The sequence below is a fragment of the Quercus robur genome, chromosome 6 (assembly GCF_932294415.1).
Source record: "Quercus robur chromosome 6, dhQueRobu3.1, whole genome shotgun sequence".
NCBI classification, from domain to species: Eukaryota; Viridiplantae; Streptophyta; class Magnoliopsida; order Fagales; family Fagaceae; genus Quercus; species Quercus robur.
Genome location: NC_065539.1, coordinates 6,948,063 through 6,970,491, shown reverse-complemented (window position 1 = coordinate 6,970,491; position 22,429 = coordinate 6,948,063). Strand labels below are relative to the sequence as shown.

The 22,429-nt window shown below is 35.6% G+C and overlaps 4 protein-coding genes across 7 annotated transcripts in view; all 4 read right to left on the bottom strand.

Moving 5' to 3' along the window:
• Positions 1-10: 10 nt before the first annotated feature.
• On the bottom strand, positions 11-1,931 carry LOC126732507 (pentatricopeptide repeat-containing protein At5g66520). Its single transcript, XM_050435406.1, has one exon. The coding sequence runs from the start codon at positions 1,877-1,879 to the stop codon at positions 11-13; it is 1,869 nt and encodes a 622-aa protein (XP_050291363.1). The 5' UTR covers positions 1,880-1,931.
• A 1,249-nt stretch (positions 1,932-3,180) lies between these two features.
• Positions 3,181-14,149, bottom strand: LOC126689798 (uncharacterized). The gene is made up of 8 exons (XM_050384977.1): positions 13,716-14,149; positions 13,506-13,577; positions 12,190-12,249; positions 11,676-11,770; positions 11,231-11,300; positions 10,971-11,087; positions 8,177-9,017; positions 3,181-4,411 (listed from the first exon to the last, which is right to left on the bottom strand). The coding sequence occupies exons 1-8, from the start codon at positions 13,824-13,826 to the stop codon at positions 3,492-3,494; spliced, it is 2,286 nt and encodes a 761-aa protein (XP_050240934.1). The 5' UTR covers positions 13,827-14,149; the 3' UTR covers positions 3,181-3,491.
• LOC126732501 (syntaxin-112-like) lies at positions 8,063-9,839 on the bottom strand. The gene is made up of 2 exons (XM_050435403.1): positions 9,577-9,839; positions 8,063-9,160 (listed from the first exon to the last, which is right to left on the bottom strand). The coding sequence occupies exon 2, from the start codon at positions 9,033-9,035 to the stop codon at positions 8,121-8,123; it is 915 nt and encodes a 304-aa protein (XP_050291360.1). The 5' UTR covers positions 9,036-9,160; positions 9,577-9,839; the 3' UTR covers positions 8,063-8,120.
• Positions 14,150-17,078: 2,929 nt separating the features above from the next.
• Positions 17,079-22,429, bottom strand: part of LOC126732491 (uncharacterized) — a 48,052-nt gene continuing 42,701 nt past the window's right edge. The window contains exons 2-6 of one of the 4 annotated variants that reach the window (XM_050435377.1): positions 21,047-21,168; positions 20,317-20,956; positions 20,099-20,201; positions 17,884-18,065; positions 17,079-17,724 (exon numbers count right to left, since the gene is read on the bottom strand). In XM_050435377.1, the coding sequence (XP_050291334.1) occupies positions 17,460-17,724; positions 17,884-18,065; positions 20,099-20,201; positions 20,317-20,956; positions 21,047-21,080 (1,224 nt within the window). In that variant the 5' untranslated portion in view covers positions 21,081-21,168 and the 3' untranslated portion in view covers positions 17,079-17,459. Of the gene's footprint in view, positions 17,725-17,883; positions 18,066-20,098; positions 20,202-20,316; positions 20,981-21,046; positions 21,305-22,429 lie in introns of those variants that run through there. The other 3 variants (XM_050435376.1, XM_050435378.1, XM_050435379.1) reach the window with 3 other exon arrangements.

The window sequence follows — 22,429 nt, the reverse complement described above, 5'->3', positions numbered from 1 at the left end:
CTCTCTCTCTCTACCAGTAATCTCTACAAGAGCATTTCCCTTCCTTGAAAAGGTGGAAGCGAGTCCTGTCCCGCACAATAATCTCCCTGGCATAAATCTTGGATATAAGCTTTAAAACGGTATGACAGTCCTCACACACCCGAAGGTTCTTAAAAATCCGGATAGTTGTCTCTGGTTTAGTTCTGATTAGCCCAAATGCAATAGCCAGCTTCTCACTATGCTGCTGGATTGCTCTTTCTTTCTCCTCATCATCTAGGTCAAGTAATAAATCCCCTGTTGCAGGTTTATACCCATCTTGTTTAAGTTTCTCTGCAATCTGGTTCCACATCTTATAAATCTCATCCATCTGTGGATGGGATGCATCTCCAGCTAAAAATTCATGGATTATCCCATTAAGGCTAATTGCACTGCACCCTGGAATTTTTGAAACTCCCTGGTTTTTCATCTGGCTTCGTACTTGGACTGCCTGGTCCCATTCCCCATCTGCAGCATGAATACTTGCCAAGTGAATATACCGGCCACCATGTGCAGGGTCAACTTCAATCAGGATTTTCCCTATCTGCTTCCCTAACTCAAGATGTCCATGAATCCGGCATGCGTTGAGCAGTGCCCCCCAAATTGCAGGATTTGGGTTTAAGGGCATTTTCTCAATTAGCTCTTTTGCTTCCAGAAGCAAACCAGCTCTGCCTAGAAGGTCTACCATGCACCCATAATGCTCTATTGTTGGGTTTAATTTATAATCCGTCATCATGGTCTTGAACAACAATTTACCCTCATCAACCAGCCCTGCATGACTACATGCAGTCAAAATTGCTGTGAAGGTTATCGAGTTTGGCTTGATTCCTGCTTTCTGCATCTTCATAAACCAATCAAGAGCTTCTTGTCCCTGCCCATGTATTGCAAAACCATTAATTATTGCCGTCCATGCAGAGATACTTTGCTTCTCTAGTTTTCTGAAAACTTTTAGTGCTTCATCCATGTCACCACACTTGACATACATGTCTATAAGAACACAACCCAGGATTGGATCAATTTCGATTCCATTCTTGTCTATATAGGTGTGAATCCATCTGCCTTCATCCAATGATCCAAGATGTGCACATGCTGAAAGTGAGCTTACCAGTGCTACATTGTCGGGTTTGATGCTTGCAACTTGCATTTCATGAAAAAGCTTAAGAGCTTCCTTGTTCAGGTTTGCCCCAACAAAGCCAGAGATCATTGCTGTCCATGAGATCACATTCTTTACAGGCATATCTTTGAAAAATTTACTAGCCGTATCTATGTCACCAGATTTTGTATACCCATCAATCATTGAGTTCCAAGAAACAATGTCTCGGTGGGGGAGCCTGTCAAAGAGGAGATGTGCAGATCTAATGCTGCCAGAGATGGCATAAACATGAAGCAAGGAATTTGTGGCATAAATGTCCAAGCCAAACCCTGTTTTTATGATTTGAGCATGGATTTGTTGGGTTTCTTCCAAGGCTGACATACGGGAACATGCTTTGAGCAGGAAAGGGAAGGTGTAAGCATTGTGTGGGGCTGAATGACATAGCATTTGATGGTACAGAAACAGGGCTTCTTTTGGTTCATTGCAGTTTGAGTATCCTCTTATCATGGTGTTCCACATGAAAGTATTGCGTCTGCTGATTCTGTCAAAAACCTTCCGAGCATATATTAAGTTTCCAAAATCCAGTGAGGTACTGAAAGTTAGAAGCCTGCTCACTGGAATAGGGTCTATAATGAGACCTGTTTTGTAAATGTGAGCATGAATCTGCTTTAGTTCCATCATATTTGTACATCTTTCAAGCAGAGACAGTGTCTGTGCTACATTTGATTCGAAGGTGAGCTGATTTGGCAGATTCAACAAAATAGGTGCCATTGAATTTTTGATTAGTGAAAAACTTGTTACAGGCTCATAGTGAGAAGATAATGAGAACATATGGAATCGTTTCTTGTGGCTTTAACTTCTTCAGGAGTTTGGATAAGGTTCCTGATATTTGACAGGAATATTCTTTTCTTTATTTGTAGGGTCACTTTTTGCTGGTCCCATTGTCATCGTCATCAACTATTGCAGATGAAGCTTTTTTACATATTTCATAAATTGTGGTGCTCTTGTTTGGACAAAAGCCCTTCTCTGCTGATTGGAATTGTAATTTTCCTTATCATTAAATGCATCTCAAATTCACGTCCATTCACTTTGAGAACCTAAACATGCTCAGATAATTCTGCTTCATCATCTTTTTCTTTTCTCTTGAAAGTAAATCTGCTTCATACTTGACATCACATTGCAACATGAACAAATTGTTGCTGGCTAGCTGCCTGTGTACAAGAGTGAAACAATAAATTTGGGCCATACAAGGGTAGAGATGATGGCCAGTGATGTTATGGGTATTCTCTCATTCAACTCGATTGCCTAGGCTTAACAACATTTGAAACAGAAGCTTTTGATGATGACCATTTTTAAGAGGGCTATGATTCTAGACACTCATTTATTAAACAGCTTTGACTACAATGAGAAGCCCCCTTGACAAGTTAATGACCCCAAATTTTTAATTGATCAAAGTTTGTTGGTACTGAATTAGAGAACTACAAGAGATGCTTGCAGAAACATAGTGATGCAGAGATTTACTAAAATGAGCACTTATTGAGAATGAAAATAAAATGAATGATACAGCATAGTTATGCATTGTGTAGCACTCTGCTATAGCGATAATGTTTACCAATACATAGCCATACAAGCTTAAGTAGAGCTCAATAGGGAAATGCTGACTGGCAAGGTTTACCCATCAGGTACAATATGCTTATACCATGGGAACCTATTTTATAAAAAAAAAAAAAAAAAAAAAAAAAAAAAAAAAAAAAAAAAAAAAAAAAAACACTTAATCAAATGAGTTCTGGAAGTACCCACAGCCACAGAATCATCCTCGCTCCCACAGTAAAAAGAAAATGAATCACGTGGATGAGACTTTATCAGATTGATTGATTTTTCCTTTTAAAAAAAAATTATTTTCTTCTTTCTTTTCATTTTCTTTTCTGCAAACAGAAATGAGTATATCATAAATGGTGGATGCAGCAATTTTTTAGCAACTCAAGTTGAAATTTTTTGGCCCCTTACTACAATGATAAGGGTTTGCTAAAAAAGGCCCCCATATAAAAAGAAAGAAGCAGGACATAAAAACAAACAAGAATAGGAAAGCTTCCCACTTAGAAAATTCTCCAAGTAATCTACTCAATCAAAATCCAACTCTCATGAACATTTACCATGATTTGAGAAAACCTCAAAGTGTATCAGACAAGAATCACTATACCAAAAGACAATGACAGAATCATATCTAAACTAAAAGCCATAAGAACAGCAAAAGAAAGAGAACCCCTCCCAGAGCTCAGAAAAGCTCAATTAGAGATGAATTTACAGAGCAAAATCCCTCCCTCTGGCCTCACCAACAACAAGCCTCTTTACAATCTCCAGATGGTTTTCGGACCTTGCTCCTTCAGGAAGCTAACATAGAAATGACGCACACCAACAGTATAATCACCATGACAGCCCAAACCCAGTAAACCCATGCCTTGTTCTTCTTCATCTGATTGGCATAGTAAAGACTGTTAGTTCCACCACTGATAAAGTGACCAGCATTGGCCACATTCTCTTCAATATCATCCATCTTTTCCCCTTGTGTCTCAACCAGAACAGCCATGTCAAGGAAAATCTGATGAAGCTTAGTCAAGCTCCTCTGAATATCCATCAAAGCCTCATGCCTCTCTTTACTCCTCAAATCTAACTCAGTATTCCCTTCAAACAATTGAACTTTCACAGACCCTGAAATCATCTTGTCAATCACCTCCTGACTCGGTACTTCACCGGTTGCCGTGTAGTACCTCCTCTTGAGATCTTCCTTATGATCTGATAGAATCTGTTCTCTCAAAGATTGGAAATCATTCATCATGTCCCTAAGCTTCACTCTCAAACCACTTGTGACTAATATCCTTGTCCTATCAACATGACTTCCCTCTTTATATGCTTCTGAGACTCTGCGATTAGTCACATTGGATTGATCAACCGCTTCTAGCCTTGCCTTGACAATCTTGGCTTTGCGAAGTACAGCAACCATGTCTGAGTCCATTCGGTCTCTCAGCCCTCGAAGAATTTTGGCGCTATGGGTGGACTTAGACTCTTCATTCAGGTGTTGAAGATCAAACAAGAGATTGGTGATCTCTTCCATTTCAGCCTTGGTTGCATCCACTTCTTGAAAGAACTGAGAGAGGTTCTGTTCATCAGAGGGGTTGAGTTGGCTTGCTTCAAGGTCAATTTCGGCTTCAATGTCCTTCTTTGCCTGTTTCTTCAGATCCACATAACTTAAGAAAGATTTTGTCATCAGATCATTCATCTTTGCAATCAATTTGCAAAACCCACCTGCCAAAATGTCAAGAAAATTATTTACAAAATTAAAATCCATTTGGAAATAAACCAAGAATTTTCATTTTAGAAGAGAAGTTCAAGAAATGTACCCTTTGATGATTCGAAAAATGAATTTGACTTCCCAAGATTCACCGATTCCCTTCAGATTACTACTCCAAGAGATCTAAGTCAAACACATAACGAGCATGAAGTTTGAGACATGTATTCAAGAAATGGAAACAACAAACCCATCAAGAACACTACACATAAAGTAAACTAGAAATATCAAAAACCAATAGAAACCATGGGAATCCGTTGTTTTAAAAATGGGTTTGGAAATCAATGAAAACCAAACTATTAGCCCCACGAAATTCTCATATCTTTGGTAATTTCAAAGTTCTAATTCCTAATAAAAATCATGGAAATAAAAGTCCAAGAAAACCCATCAAAGATGGTACCCAAACAGGAAAAAAAAAATGAATATCAAGAACTAAATAAACCATGGAAATCAGCGAGTCCAAGAATGGTTTTGCAACATGAAAATGAAACCCCCTATCTCCTTCTATATTACCGATTAAACAAACATATGGGTCTTAAATCTTACTGAATCTTTTGCAGTTTGAAGTGTCTAAAACCAATGAAAACCAAGAACAAAAAGAAAGAAACTCAAAGTGGGTTTGTTGTAAAACCTTGGAGAAATCGAAGACCCTGCGCTTTGAAAGTTTGTGAAATGCCAAAGATGATTACTCTCTCTCTCTCTGTGTCCCTGTGTGTGTGTGTGTTTGGGGGTATGAGTGACGAGAGCAAAATGATGGGTTTTAAAGAGTGGGAGCAATTGTGATCATTCGGTTTCGTTACAGTTCCTTTTATACAGGTGTGTTTGAAAATTGAAATTTTCAAAATTTTCGATTTAATAACTTGGAAATAGCCGTTCACTTTCTTAAGTCGGTCACGCTTTGCACTCCTTACGACAGCGTTTTAGTTTTTCTTTTCGCACATATTCTTATTGGGAAAAATACATTTTAAATCTTATAATTTATGGGTGTCGGTGTTACAAATTAAAGTTATAAAAATCCTATAATTACAAAGATAAAAAATTAATATGAGATTTTAAAAATAAACTAAATAAACCATATAATTCCAAAAGTAAAAAATGATAAATTAAACACTGAAATTTCAAAATAATTATTATATGATCACTACTTTTACTACAATTTTGATATGATCAATTATGAGCAAGTGTTTACTACTATTATATAGATCTATCACTTTTTCTATACCATTTACAATTGTCTAAATTAAAGTTGTGGTAAAAGTTATGTACATAGATTTTTTCATTTTAAAAAATACAAATTAAAACTTAAATCATTTAAGTGGAATGATATTGTGTTTAGGGTTTGTTACAGGCATATTTAAATGAAACAACATTGTGTTTGGCGTTTAATGCGGTTGAGTGTCTCTTTTATTTTTATTTTTATGAAATTTTAAAATTTTAATTTATTACTTTTAGAAATTTCAAAATTTAATCTGTTACACTCGTAATATTTCAAAGGAATAATTTTTCTTGTTGATCAGGGGATCATAAAATCCCGCATTACAATGGAGATCATAAAATCACGCATTTCATAATTCTATTTAGACTCTTTTTATTTATTTATTTATTTTTGAAAACTATTTAGACTCTTTTATATGCTATCATCATCATTAATAATCATGCCGGTATTGTTATTTCTTAATCACCATTGGCTAAAAAAAACCACTATTGGCCACTTTTCAAGCACTACAAGCCTTTTAGTTTCAAAAAAAGAAAAAAGAAAAAAAAAAGCACTACAAGCCTTTTCATTTTACTGTCAAAAATAGAAAAGAAAAGAAAAGCAGTACAAGTTAATGATTACAGGATATTTTATTTCTTGTTTCTAAAATTATATATTAAGTGAACGTTTGGATAGAGCTGATTTCCTTTTTCAGTTGCGTTTGCGTCCAACTTAGTGGGTCCTGTGTACTGTTCACGGGACCCACAAGTATTTTTTTCACCAAAATTTTCATTAAAACTAAGTTTCATGGCATTATTCACATATTTAAAAATTATTTTGATACAGTGTTTCAATTGTCAATTTTCAGTTTTCAGCAATAAGCGATATCCAAACAGACCCAAAAGTTCTGTAGTAAAGGATCTAGTATGGTTCAAACTTCAAATGTACTTAAATGTTCTTGATTAGTGAAGTGAATCATTGACAATAATATGTGTGGAAGTGTGTCCAACAAAAAATTTAATGTTATAGTCTAATCCTAGGAGGTTGTTTGGGCTAAAAATCGATTCTAATTAAGGTTTTTTTTTTTTTTTTTTTTTTGGCCAGGTAATACAAATCAACCTTTAAACATAACTTATTCACGTGATCTAGAAAAGTGATATTCTACTGCAAGCTATTTCTTTACATTTGTGAAAGCAATGTAAATGAAGGTCAAAACTTTAGTCCACTATTGCATTGTCAACCACTAAGGCTGACTAAAGCCAAGGCTATTTGGCTACATTGTTTGATTAGAAACTTGGGGATTCATCGATTCCATCAACAGCACATCTGTGCATTTTGTGACAATCAATGAGCTATTCATTTATGAAGAACGAAGTTCATTGCTCTTGAGCTAAGCATATTGACTTTCACTTCCCCTTTGTTGGTAAAATTGTTAATTAAGAAATAGTTGTTCAAAAGATTAAGACCGCAGATAATCCAACCAATATGATGACTAATCCAATTCCTGTACACACGTTCAAGCACTACTTGGACCTTATTGGAATTTGCAGTTTGGGATAGCCCTTAAAGGCTTTGGTGGACACAACAGAGGAGTTTTGTTCATTAGGTTTGAATTAATTCAAGTTAAGGCGGAGATTTTTTAACATTTGTAGCTTGGTTTTTCAAACCTATTAAGTCAGTTGGTTTTGTTTTACGTCCCATATTGGTCTTGTGATCTTTGTGTGGACAGCGAAGAAGTTAATAACACAAATTGAGATATGTTAGGAGTTCATGTAGTGTGTGTGTATATATAGAGAGAGATTTTTTTCTTGTTACCTCCTGTGACCTTGCTTATTTGTTTAAGGACAAGTGTGCCGCATCCTAGAAGAGGAAAGAAGAATTTCTCTATTTTTTGCTATTTGTGAGAGGACTATTTGTTGTACTGGTGTTTTGATTTTATGGGATTACCTTTACATCATTTTTGTATTCTCAATATTTGTTAGTAAATTTTCCCTGTCACTCCTAAGTGAAGGCCAAAGGCCTAAATGTGTAATTTTTGGTGTTCCTTTTTGTGCATGGTTGCCTGTTTTTCTTTTTTTTTGTTTATATTATTTATTTTAGAAATCTTTCTAAGGCGTTAATATTTTCACAAGTAATCTTAGGCGATAAATGTGCCATCTAGAGGCACTTTCCCACAACAAACTAATATCAGAACTTCAGCTATTACAATAAAAAGATGGAATAAACATTCTTCATGAACCATATATATTCCTTGCTGTAATTTTCGACTTATAGGTATCCTTTATTCAATGGGCAGTATTAAATTTGAGAACTGCAAAAGCTGGAACAAGGATAGTAAAATCATTCCATTCGTACTGCATAAAGGAAATTTCAAAAAAAAAAAAAAAAAAAAAAAAAAAAAGAATAACAGGCACAAGGTTGTCATGAGCACATTGAACAGGTATCAAGCTTTGCATATCCGTATGCAATATTCAATGGGCCCCCAGCTTCCACTCCTCTAGCTTTTGCCGAAGCCTCTCCTCCGCACGCTCAGCCGCTGAACTCAATGTTGCCACAAACATATCCTCCTCTAGTTTTTCATCTTCAAACTTGTTCAGAAACTTCTCATTGTTCTCAACCAGACTGTTTGTCGTCTCTCTAAGACTGCGCTTGGTATCCAAATTGACACAAATGAACCTGTCATTCAAGACTTGACGATCAATTTCTGTTCTCTTGCTTGCTGAAGCTAAATATTGGTTCATGTTCAAATCCCGATAACTTGGAGTAACCCTTGGACACTTTGAGAGGTCTGGCTTCTCTAGAATCTCTACCCCAACTTCGTCTTTCTCACTACCACATGGAGAAGACCCTGAAATCATCATGTCAATCGCCTCCTGACCCCGCACTTCACCAGTTTCAGTGTTGTAACTCCTCTTGAGATCTTCCTTGTGATCTAATAGAATCTTTTCTCTCAAGGATTGAAAATCATTCACCATGTCCCTGAGCTTGACTCTCAGACCACTTGTGACTAACATCCTTGTCCTATCAATAGAGCCTCCCTCTTTACATGCTTCTGAGACTCTGCAATTGAGCACATTGGATTGATCGAGTTCTTCTAGCCTTTCCTTGACAATCTTGTCTTTGCCAAGTACAGTGAGCATGTCTGATTCCATTCGGTCTCTCAATCTGCAAAGAATCTGGGTGCTATGGGTGGACATTGCCTCTTCATTCAGGTGTTCAAGATCAAACAACAGATTGGTGATTTCCTTTATTTCAGCCTTGATTGCATCCACTTCTTGAAAGAACAGAGAGAGGTTCTGTATAACAGTGGGGTTGAGTTGGCTTGCTTCAGGTTCAAGATCAGCTTCAAGGTCCTTCTGGGCCTGTATCTTCGGTTCCACATCCATTTGGAAATAAACCAAGAAGTTTGATTTTAGAAGAGGATTTCAAGAAGTGCACCCTTGAAAGATTCAAAATTTGGATTGACTTCTCAAGATTCACTGATTCCCTTCAAATTTCTACTCCAAGAGATCTACAACAAACACACATAACCAGCATGAAGTTTGAGACATGTATTCAAGAAATGAAAACAAAATCCATCAAGAACACCACACATAAATGGGAATTTTTTAATACAAAAATGGGTTTGAAAAACAGACTATTAATCACATGCCATTCTCAAATCTTTGGTAATTTCAAAGTTCTAATTCTAAGGAAAAAAACCATGGAAGTAAGTGACGAATGGTGGAAATTAGTCCTTGAAACCCCATCAACGATAGTGTTCCCAAAAAAGAAACAAAAGAATATCAAAGCGTAAATAAACCAATGGAAATCTGTGACTCCAAGAATGGGTTTTGCAACATGAAAATGAAAAACCCCCTATATTACCAGTTAAACATATGAAAACCAAGAATAAGGAAAGAAACTCAAAGTGGGTTCTTGTAAAACCTTGGATAAATCGATGACCCTGCTCTTTGAAAGCTTGTGAAGATTTTCCCTCTCTCTCTCTCTCTCTCCCTCCTCCGATTGTGTGTGTGTGTTTGTATGAGTGATGAAGAGTAGAATGTTGGGTTTCTAAATTGAAAAAAAATCTGCAAATGGAGGGGGGCTTTAAACTTTAAAGAGTGAGAGAAATTGTGATCATTTGGGTTTCGTTACAGTTCTTTATATAAGCGAGGGAAATTCATATTTTCGTTTCTTAAGTCGGTCAGGCTCTGCACTCCTTACGACAGCGTTTTCTATCTTTTTCTCTTTTTTTTTTCTCTCTTTTTTTCTTTTTTTTTTTCTTTTTTTTTAAATTTTTATAATTTAGAGGTAGTATAAAAAATTAAACTCCATAGACAAAGTAAATCCTAAGATTTTAAAAAGTACAAACTAAACCATTTTATTTCAAAGTAACAAATTAAGTATCCGTTTGGATACACGTCCGCGTATGGGTCCCACGGCACTATTCACATATTTAAAAATTATTTTGCTATAGTGTTTTCAGTTTCAGCAAAATAAGTTCTATCCAAACGGACCCTAAATCTAGTCTATTTAATTAGAACCATATTATGTTTGAAGTTAATATAAATTTAGGATTCATTTCGTTAATTTTTAAACAACCTTGAGGACTTGATTTGTTACTTTTCAAACTATATGATTAATTTGTTATTTACATTTTTACCTTGAGGATTTGATAATATATATATATATATATATATGTATTATCATTTTACTATTTTCTATGCTCTTGATAAACGTTCAAAGGAGTCGTTTAGCTTGTTGACCAAAGGTTTAGAATCACACATTCCCTAATTGTGTTTAGGTTCTTCTATATGCTATCATCATCATTAAGAACCATACCAGATAGTTTTAGTTCTTAACCAGCAATTGACCAATGACCAGTTTCAAGCACTACAAGTTTTTCCATTTTCCTGGCCACCAAAAAAGGGGCATAAGTTGGTAGTTTGGTATGGTTCCAATGCACTTGGATCATTGGCACTAAAGGTATTCCAACAATGTATTGTAAGACACTGTCACCACCAAAAGGCTATGTGAAAATGGATAGAAAGCTGGGAAAATACTGTGCTCTGATTATAAGGATGTGGGACAAGTTACTGTACAAGTGAAATCCCTATACATTTGGCAAATGGGGAGATAAGAGTCCCCTCCTTCAGTTTACAGCATTTTACCAACTTTTATCAATGAAAGTGTGGAGAACATATAGCAACATTGTTACTAATATTAAAATCCTTTGAAAACTGCCAAACAGAAACACTGTTTTGCTATCGTCTACTGCCCTTCTCAGCCCCAAGCTTTCTCTATAATAATGAACTCAGCAACTCTCAAGCAGATTCTCAGGAAATGATTCGCTCTGCCTGTTGTTTCTTGGACTTCTCAGCCTCAAGCTTCCTTAATGTTGTCGAACTTAGTTTCTCTCCACTAGATTCTTCAGAAACCAGATCTACAACTTCAACCTGCAACAGACAGACTCATGATGTTAAGGTCTTTTTTTTTTTGACAAAATTTTCAAGGAACTAAGAAAAAGTAGAGAATGAACATTATTTGGATCTCATAATTTTCCACATGGATCTCATACAATGAAACTAGAAACTCAAACCTTCAGTTGTGAAAGGCCTCTGTCAGCTCTCTTCTTATTAACGGACAGTCCACCTGGCAATGTCTCCTTGCTGGCAAAAAAAACAAATCCAGTAAATCAAAAATTTTCTGCTAGCACTTTTTTAGAAGACTATAAGACTATTACAACCCAGGCAGACTCAGGTAACTCAATCAGTTCTTTCATTGTTCCTTTCCCACAATTAAATGAAAATCACAAAGATCCCTAGAACAATGGGCCAAAAGAAATTCACGCAACCACTCAACCAGCCTAGTTCAGAGGCAGGCATTATGTGGATATCCCTGCAGGCCATTATCTAGATCAACTTTGAACTAACACATACATGTTAAAAGGTCAAAAAGAAACAAATTTATCAAAGAACTGGAGACATCTAAGATGCCTTATCTTAGAACTACTAAGATGAAAAACAAATTCATTAATAATACACCTCACAACAATAGCCTCCAAATTTTCATCGACAATTGAAGGGCCATAGGGATCTGTAATAGGCTCAGCTTGCACAACCAGCTCCGGCTTGATAGACTACGCATATATAAATACAGGAAATTAATACTTGAATTTTCATTGTAAGAGAAAAACATGTACACAGTTATGCTGTTAAAAACCTTGTAGAAATTTCTATGATGCATTGCATTTGAGGTTGCAGGCTTCACAGTACATATGTTTTGCAACCAAAAGTCCACTCACATGGCAACTTTCAGTTCAATTAACTTCCACCAGAATAAAATACTACCTCTCTCTTTCCCTTTTACCTCATTAAGGTTTTGCTAATATGGACATCCCACTTTCAGACATGTGGCAGTTGCCATCATGCTAAGATTGATACATGACAAGATGGTAGGGATTGAGGGAAACATGAACCTAATCAATCCCGCACTCTCAGTTACAGTACATAAATATGCCTATATAGCCCTTAAAAAAATTCTTCTTGTACCATATACCTTGATGTAATTTTTGACATTAAGTATCCTTTCCTCGATGGGCTGTATTAAATCTGAGAACTGCAAAAGATGGAACAAATATATAAGATCATACTATCTGTACTGTATAAAGTAAAATTCAAAATGGAATAACGAGCACAAGGTTGTCAGGAACAGAGTCCACGAATGAGACAAAGAAGGCCATCAATGAGACCTGAACCACAACACCATATTCTACATACTAATTTTGAAGGTATGATTGATGCAGAGTGTTTTTATTTCATCAATTATAAATCATCCAACTACAAAGCAGACTTGAGAATTATTACATAAATCATTCTAGAGTCCTTTTAAAACAAACAAAAACTAGTTGTGTGCTCTGGAGAAAATAAATACAATTTGCCACAGAATAACCATGTTATCTTCTAGGTGTATCACTCCACAAGATAAGTTCAGCCTAACAACTTCATCTGTTTATAATTTGAGCGTTAGAACAAAGAAATGAAATTGAAAATTTCAGTTAGAGCTTGACATGCCACCTTAACAGATTTTTTTTGTTCCCATGATTGCTGGTCCCAATAAGACAGAAACTTTGTCAAACATCGAAAAAAAGAGGATTAACAACCGAAAATTTGTACCACAAATCAAATCAAAAGAAACAAAATACCACAAGTGGTATTCATCCATCAAAAATAAATTTTTTTTAAAAATGTAATAATAACAGTAAAAAAAAGGCTGGTGAAAACAAAAGTTATATTCCAAATTAGAAAATGCAAGAGCTACAAACTTTTTCACAAACGGCTTATGTGGTGAGAGGTTATTGGTGAGTAAAAAAATGATGTAAGTGATGAGCCCAGACGAGAACCACTAAGAATTTGCCACATCAACACTTTGTAAAAATGTTGTAAGAAAGTTTGTGACGGTTACTCTTCCGAATCTAGTTGAACATTAAATGTTCTTTACCAACTAAAACCGAGTCATTCAATAGCTTCCAACAGCAAAATTCCATGGTCCATGCCACTTAAAGCCCTCTTTTCCTTTTGTGGGGACATCACAAGATAAGCACATGTCACCAAGACCATACAACAACACAGGAGCTACCTAAACAACCATGACTATGAATGGCAAAAGCACCCTTCAAAGGGATTAACGAAATTCTATACTAACTTCTAAAAAAGCCATTGTAGCTGCTTAAGGTTACCATTACAAAATTTAACATGAACCCAGATTTCAAAGGGAGATAAATATATAATATAAGTAAGCATAACTTGTAAAAATAAGAAAGAAGTTGTGAAAATCATATAGAACTGCCACAATTGCAAAAATCACAAACAAACCTGTTTTTTAGTCAACATAGGACCGTCGCAAACTCCAACCACTATCCGATCCTTTGCCAGCTCCGCCGCCGCCTAAAAATTTACCATTTTTCTCAATCGTCAACTCCCAAAAATAACAACAACAGCTACAACAAATAATTAAAAAAAAAAACACACAGAGAGTGTTTGTGTTATTGCGTGAATGAGTGAGTGAGAGAGAGACAGAGAGACCTTGAGAAAGAGGCGGTGACCGTCGTGTAAACGGTCAAAGGTACCGCCGAGGACAACAGCTGCGTAGGAATTTGGCGGAGAAATCTCGGACTTTACCAACGGATCCGACATTATTAGTTTTTACGAACTCGAAGTCTAGTCTGGATTTCTCAGGTGTGTGTGAGGTCGCCTAAGCCCGAAGCTGTTTGTTGTTTTTTATTTATAGTGAGAAACGAAAGCACAAAACCAACTACGCAACAAAAAGCAAAGCAAGCGCAACTACTACTCTTTTTTTATGTCATGGGAATTTCGGCTATTAAAAAAGGGATTTTTGGGGTTTTGTTAGGTGCGGCTGGTTGCCGTAAGGTACAATGAACCTGGACGTTTTTTGGGTCAACGTTCAACAAACGAAAACAAAGACTTAACGTAACAGTAAAGGTGTTGAAATTGAATAGGGACGCAATGTGCTTCACCTGATTTGAGTCCAACTCCCGAGCTTCGCATTAAAAAGTGTTTTAAGTACTATAGTACCTGTGCAGGCTGTGCTCATGTCACCATCTACTTTTCAGTTTTTAGTTTTGACTGCTAATAAAATAAGTCAAAAATGAACTAGGCCTGGCCAGATGTGGCTCAACTCACAGCCACAACCTCACAAATTTGATTTAGCCCAAATATCATTTCCCTAAAATTTGTCCAATTCGTTTTTAAGAGTGATAATTTTTTTATTTTTTTTGCGAGTGTGGCATGTATGAGCTTTTTATCAGCTCCCGCATTTTATTTTTTTTTATTTTTTTTAGTATAAATTTTTTTTTATATAACAACTTTTAAGATATGTTCACATCATGTTATCTATTTTATTTCAATATAGCATTAATTCTTTTTTATTTTTTTATTATTTCAATAGATGGAAAGAGAGAGTAAGAAAAATGAATAAAATATTGATATACATAAACAGTAGCTATATATATTTACACGATTAGTATAACTAGAATGTAAATTTACACAATTTTACATGAGTTGGCGTGTGTGATTTTTGAGTTTAATGTGCAAGATTTAAGCTTTAAGCTATTATGCATTGATTGATGTGCTAATGAGATATTTTAAGCAAATGTCAATTACTACTACTACTATTGTAACACAAATTATGGCACATGAATTTAAAAGCTTATTCAAATTAATAGTTGTTTTTTATATTTTGCTTAATGAGGCTTCTTTTTTTTTTTTTTTTTTTAAAAAGTAACACTAAGAACACTACAAATTTTATTACATAAGTTGAGACCATACACTTTAAAAGATACATTGAGCTATCACTTAATCAAACACTTTTGTTTCAACTTTTAAACACAAAATAAATTTAATATTTTCTATTTAGATTTAATCTAAGAGTCCACTTAATTTTTTATTTATTTTAAACTTTGAGGTTAAAACAATAAAACTTATTCGTTATGACATCATTTTAGGGTCCAATTTAAATTGTCCCTCACATTTTACATTTTAGAGTAATTTGTTTTTCTTTAAAAAACAATATACAATTAAATTGGTTACTTTAGCACAACAATTAGCATGAAAGAATTAGGTCATGTTTGATAACTGTTTTCATTTTCTTGTTTTCAAGGGAAAAAGAAAAAGAAAAAACAATTTTTTTTTTTTTTTTTTCTGTTTTCAAAATGAAAGACACGTTTGGTTTAGTTGAAAGGAAAAACACATTTTTCAAAAACAAAATTCGGGAAATTTGTTTGGTAGTTGTTTTTGAAAGAGTTGAATTTTGTTTTGTTTGGTTAATTTTTATTTAAATTATATTTATTCTAATTCAAAAACACATTTGCTCCAAAGTATTTAAAATCCTTACACCTAGAGGAATTATAAAATCAAATATTTTGTATATAACATTCAAACCTGAAACTTTAATCATATAAGTAAGACTGAAACTATAACACTATGATCAAGTGTTATAAAAGATAATCAATAACTAAAGTTTATAACGTGGCATCAATGCTAGGGAATCAATTTCATACCAATGCTTTAGCAATTTTGTAATAATCCATAAACAAAGAAAAAAGGAAAAGACCTGTACCTTTGAGTGATTGGGTCCCTAAAATTATAAAGCTCTTCAAAAAATCTGACAGACCCACACAAACCTACTACATCACACACACCAAAAAAAAAAAAAAAAAAAAAAAGAAAAGAAAAGAAAAGGAGAGATAATGAATAGAAAAGGAATAGTAGAATTTGATGAAAAACAAAAAAACAATCTTGAAGGACAATCCGGTGAAGACTAATCACTTACCTTACAAGTGGTTCTCTCAATCAAGGTTTTCTCAGTGAGGAAGATGGAGGCACAGAGGAAGTGGAGGTGCAGAGGAAGATATAAGTGTTCATCAGATACGATTTAGGTGCTAAATATTGAGTGAAAAAAAGTGGAAGTGCGGGAAAAGTTTTGTCAGTCATGTGGATCAAACTAGTGTGCTGGTTCATTAATAGACCGTGTAACTAGCATGTTTTCTAAGGAGAGTGAAAACTGAAACATAAAAACAGCTCAAAACTTATTTTCAGTTTCCTTCACCATATAGAAATTTAAAATAGTTTTTGATTTTTGCCTAAAATAAGTTACCAAATAAGTTTTTTGCCTTAAGAAATAGAAAATTGTTTTTGAAAACAGAAAATTGAGGAAAAAAACGGTTACCAAACATAGCCTTAAATTTTGATATTTTATTGTACTCGAATTTAACTTGTTTAGTTGGTAATAATGGTGTCAAAAGCTTTGTTGCTTAATTTTCACTTTCTAATGTTTCTAACGGATATGTCAGGTTCAAATTCTTCCACCCTCGTCTATGGAATTATATCTTTCTTTGTTTAATTTAGAACCACCTCCCCACTTTGGTTTATTCCCCTAAAAATGCCGAGTCCATAAAATCAAATTATTTCAGCTCTGATTCCTAAAATGGTTGTTTCTGGCAAAATAATTGTTAAAATAAAAATGTAAAAACTGGGGCTGCTTTGAAGCTATTTTAAAGTATGGGTCTACTTTGAATAGTATGTTATAAACAACATTTTAACACTGACATAGTACCTTCAAAAAATAAAAAATAAAAAATAAAAAATAAAATCACCCACCTAGAAATCATGTCTTCATTTATCACCCGCGTCCACCAACAAAAAAAACTCAGACAAATAGAGAACGGAGGAGCAACAACACAAGCTACACCAACACCACCGATAACCACGCAAGGAGGAGACAGCACACTCACATAGCCAAGTAGAGAAAACAAATAAAAATTTTCTCAAAATTTGCTGATGATAATTAGCACCTTTCGAATAACAAAAGAGAAGAAACTGTATGAGAAAAATGACTTCAAAACAATTATGGCGCAAAGGAGAGAACAATTGGAAAGAAAGCTTCCGACATTCAAAATATTAATTTATCCAAAGTTCGATTACGATTCTATTATTACAATATGTGAGCCACAACATGCATTAGAGAAACTAGCAATGGAAAGTCTTGAAATTCTGATCAAATCTGTTCCAGTTCTAATAATACAAGCATGAATAAGGGAGCATTATTTAGAAAACATCATCATGAACTATGGCATTGCAGCATTCCATTCAGAACAACTGCAAGTGGTCATCCGTCCAAAAATGTAATAAACCATCACCACATGGAGAATGTAAGGAGTAGACAATTATTCCCTGATTATATTTGCTCTGGTGAATTAAAAATGCCACAACAATACTTGAAGCAAATAACAATTGTAATTGGATAATCGGTTATGACTGCTTAACTACAGCAAAACACTCGTTTAGGAATTTATGAAGCTCTGATGAATATAGGCTGGGGAATGTCCTGTAATGGTCAACATGAGGGGAAGACCCAAAGTTGAAAGTCCTTACCTTTCTCCCTGTCTGCCTCTGTTCCTCAACAAACATCTCTACAGACTGAAACGGAATGACTTTGTCAGCTGTACTATAGAGGTAAAGCTGAGGACAATAAGGCTGGTTTTGTGAGAGGTTGGACACAATCTTTGTTAACCTCCTGCGAAACCAGAAAGAATTAACTGCTATCATAATATGACAGTTTTCTACAAAAGCCAGTTACTTGTCATCTTGGGAATAATTGATACGACTAGCAACATACTTGCAGACCATTTAGTAGAAAAATATGATAGCAATGTTAAAATACGTAGATACTTACGATTCAACATCAGGCAACTTTAACAAGACAGAGAAAAGCCTCTCTAAAACTGATAGAATCACAGTTTCAACCATTGGAGGTTCATTCCCTTGCATCTTTGACAAGCTCACTTCACTTCTGGTTTCATTCATTACAGAGTTTTGCTTCTTCAGTAGAGCAGTAGAAAATCCAGCTGCCCACACCTGTCAGGGTTATGACATGTTATCGTTCAAAATATTTGCAGCTTATCAGAATGAGAGTGCTAATAACATCCTCAAGCAATACACTAATCAAAGTAATTTGAAGCTGGAAATCAGAATAAATTAAAACAAGCCAGAAATCTTACTTTTACTTAAGGTTGGAAAATGTGATCAAAGAAGTTAATCTATATAAACATTCTAGCAACAAGTGTTTATATCTTTTATGAGTGTTTAAGAAGAGAGGAGATTCTAACAAATATTTGGACATCATGGGAGATATACATTAATACATGTGCATTTGGGGCCCCACTCTTTGATCTTGTATGCAAAGTCATGCTCCTAGTCCTGGAATAGACCTAAATATTCCATGTCCATCCAAAACCTTGCTTGAATCATGATGCGAGTATGAAAAAATGGCAATTCTATCATGTTGGAACATGATTGAAACCTTGAACAAGGTTGAAACAAGTTTTCAAGGAACTCAAGAACTTTCAGCTTCCAAAGATCTTCTCATACATACATTGCCCACTTGCATTAAAGATTTAAAGTTGGTATTGATTTAGTGATGGTTTTTTAGAATTCAAGGGTTGTCGTGAAGATAGACATTATTCACAATTAAAATTTAAGGGTTGTAAAGTTTAGCATTATTCACAATTACAATTGCAACTTTAATAAAATCAAAGAGTAGAGCTGCTACCATGTAAAAACAAATTGGTCAAAATACACTGATGGTCCCTAAACTTTAATTCATGAGTTTTTTAGTCCTTGAAGTTTCAGTGATAGATTTTAGTCCCTAACAAACTTAAAATGGTCGCTTTTAGTCCATAAGGAGTGACGATGTGTCAATTTTTTGTTTGGCCATGTCATTTAAGGGACTAAAAAAGATCACTTTAAACTTTGGGACTAAAATCGCTTGTGCTTATTAGGGACCAATAGTGTATTTAAGCGAAACAAATTTCATTATCTTAAAAAAAAAAAAAATTAAATCAGTAAGTTTTGGCCCAAGGAGAGTGGGGAAGAGAAATTCAAACTGGTAAATTTCATCATCTTTTTAAGAGAACCTTGGCTCATCTCAAGCTGCTTTCAAACCAGGCCAGGTCGATAATAGTTTATTTGGACTGACTGGGGTGATTAGCACAGTTGAATGTACTTAAAAGTCACATTATCGCTATTTAAGAATTCTCCCCGTCCAATGTCAATGTACAGAACTGCAGCTCTGCTTTTTAAATATTGCAGAAACTGCTTTCTACTTAGATTAATATGACCTTTACTTGGGAAAAAAAGAATGCTTCAAAGATGAGAATAGTGGTCCAAGAAGAGAAGAATCATTAATGATCATCTAAGGCATAAAAGTGGCAAAGAAAAACAACCAAGTAATTAAATAGATGTAAAAAAGAGCACTTTCAACACAAAGCAAATGACTCTATGTTACTGGCTTGCTTGAAGATTGATGTTTCCTGTTTTTCATTTTTTTCCTTTGGTTAGAATGAAGAAAATTTTATATCATGCTGTAGAGTGTTATTATTATCAAGGAATGAAAGAGGGAGGAAATAAGCTCATGCATTGCTATGCCAATCATCTGCTTTAACAACCCATCTAAATGGCATAGCAATTCATCAAAGCCTTGAGTAGAAATAATTGCGGACAAGTTACAATCATGATTAAACTTACTAAAAGGTGCTTCCAATTCTAATTGTGAGACACAAAATTTTCACTGAACTAAAAAATGGTATGATGTTTGGCCCCATGCAATGAGTGAGTATTGATTCATTTCATCTAGTTGCAAACCATTATCTAAAATAAACAAACACATCCACAACCACCCACACACACACACACACACATCTTTCATCTTTAAGCTATATTAACAATGCTACAGAACAATTATAAAAGAAGCATAGTCTATCAATCAAAAGCTACTATCACCCTCAATTAGGCACCGCTGCAACGCAAAACACAATAAGAATTGCAAAATGTACATTCATGAAATCAAACATATTAGACTAGTAGATGTTTTTCAATTTTTTAGTTTCTACCTTAGGATTAAATGGCTCCGCTGCTCCCGAATCAACAATGCATCCTTTAACCTTTTCCATCAGATCTTCTCTACCCTTCAAAATCTCAAGAATGGAACCATAGCTGCCAAAAAAAAAAAAAAAAACCAAGGCAAACAACAATTAATAAACACCGACACGCAATCCTTTAAAACCAATGAAAGCGTAATTTCAAAGTTTTAAGAGAGCAATCAACCTACACAAACCAACCGGTATTGCTGAATGTGTGGAAAACCAAGCAGCGTTCTCTACCATCCTCTTCCTTGTCCGAAACCCAGGATACAAGCTCGTTGGCCAAAGCCGCGATTCTCTGCTCAATTCTGTGGCCTAAATCAAACCATAGCAGCTCGCCGACATCGACCACGAAAGTCAACGCATGAAAGCCCCTGGAATTGTACCACTCCACGTATTTCTTGAGGTGCTTGGTCTTGGAACCGAGCCAACCCAACAACACCACCGTCACTACCGGCCCTTTGTCACCCACAAGTACTCCACCATTGGTGGTGGATCTCTCCGGAGCACGACTCCACGCGAAAACGCCGTCGTTTGATGAGCGAGCGAGGAATTGGTCGTAGTAATTGTTGGTGGTAGAGATTGGGTTGGAAAATAGAAGAGACGAAAAGGAGAAGGGGTTTGGGTTAGGGTTTATAGGATTGGCTGAGAAAGAAGAGGCAGTGAGAGAAAGCGCGCATTGGGGTCTCGGTCTCGGTCTCGGTCTTGGTCTTGTTACGGCGTCGTTTCGGCGGTGAAGTGAAATGAGAGAAGACGCGTAATACGGGGCCGTTTTGGCAAAGACTTGGCGGTTGAGAATGGAGTTACCACAGAAGAACTTAACCGGAGCTTCCATAGCGGAAAAATTGGCAAATTTTTTTATTATTAATCGAATCCAAAGCCAAAGCCTAAAAAGTGCTAGGGATTAGTGTGGTTTACCTACTGTGGCTGTAGGAGCTAAGAAGAGGAGCATTACCAGTTTGGAATGGTGCCACGTGGCATCCTTATCGCAGTGCTACGGTAACGGTAGGGGTAGGGGGGGCATTCCCAGCTTCAGCTACCTAACCGGTGGCGGTAGCTGAGAACGCCGTCGTATCGGGGGGAGAGAAATGCGTTTTAGATCCGAAGAAGAAGAAGAAGAAAGAGTTGACTGTGAGTAATGACTAATGAGTGATGAGTGATGGCAGAAACGAAGAAGAGAAGGGCGGCCATAAATCACACATACTACTACTCACCGTTTTTTCATTCTCTCATTAACTGTTCATCACATTGTTGAGACGACTGACCGTTTTTATTGGGGAAGACCCATTTCGTAACGGGTCATTCGTTGGGTAGTAAAACGGGTCATGGGTTTGCTAACGTGGAAAAATAGGTTTTAATTTTTTTTTTTAATATTAAAAATGTTATCACACAGTTAACATAAGGTCTAATTCCACTCATTTTTTAAATTTTATGAGCCAACTAGTCGTAATCTCGTGTGCATTGCATTGGATAGTTAAATAAAAATTATATATATATTTTTGCTTGAAGGTATAATCAATTTTATATAATTTATTTAAAAATAATGACGTTAAAATAAATGAGTAATCGCCCTAATGAATACATTTGTATATTCATATTCTTCATGTTTAGAAAAACTTTCACTTATATTTAGCAGAACTAAAGTAGACCAACGTGCAGTGTTAATATAGTTTAATAAGAGTGTAGTAATAATAAATGTTATGCTTAAGATTTTAGATATTGCGAGTTTAATATATATATGTATGTATGTATGTACGGGGCAAGGTCCTGGGCCCATTGGGCCTTGGACCCCAACCTCGTGGTAATGTACAGGACAGGGCCCTAGGCCTGTTGGACCATGAACCCTAGCCTTGAAGTACAAATGCCTGACCCAACCCCTATTGGATCAATGGCCTCAGTCCGAATGCACCTCGAGGCCCGGTCTGAGCCCTAAATCGTATTGGGGCCACTATGTTTCGAACGCCAAAAGCAAGCCCCTCCCAGGAGTGATATTGCTCGAGGATACAAGGTCCCAGTGGTCCAGTAGTGCCTTAGGGAGTATCTCTGTTGAACAGCCTTTTGGTGGCAAGAATCAATTCCAATGTCATTACCATTGTTTCCGACAGAACATCCACTAAGACCACTTAGAAACAATATAATTGGACCCTCATCCACACGAGTGAAGTAATCATAACACCTCCACTTACCTTAGCCTATAAATAGGAGAAAAGAATGAGGAATGGGGGGGAGAACTCTAGGGAGGAAACATTGAGAGTAAGTGGAGTAATAGTATTAAGAGAAAAAGGGGGAGCGACTTTGTGA

Excerpts from the sequence above, each read along its gene's own strand:
- LOC126732507 (XM_050435406.1), bottom strand. The coding sequence starts at position 1,879 with ATGGCACCTATTTTGTTGAATCTGCCAAATCAGCTCACCTTCGAATCA.
- LOC126732501 (XM_050435403.1), bottom strand. The coding sequence starts at position 9,035 with ATGGATGTGGAACCGAAGATACAGGCCCAGAAGGACCTTGAAGCTGAT.
- LOC126689798 (XM_050384977.1), bottom strand. The coding sequence starts at position 13,826 with ATGTCGGATCCGTTGGTAAAGTCCGAGATTTCTCCGCCAAATTCCTAC. Across the intron at positions 11,088-11,230 it reads GAGGCCTTTCACAACTGAAG|GTTGAAGTTGTAGATCTGGT; the intron begins GTTTGAGTTTCT and ends TGTCTGTTGCAG. Across the intron at positions 9,018-10,970 it reads AGGCAGAGCGAATCATTTCC|ATACAGGCCCAGAAGGACCT; the intron begins TGAGAATCTGCT and ends GTGGAACCGAAG.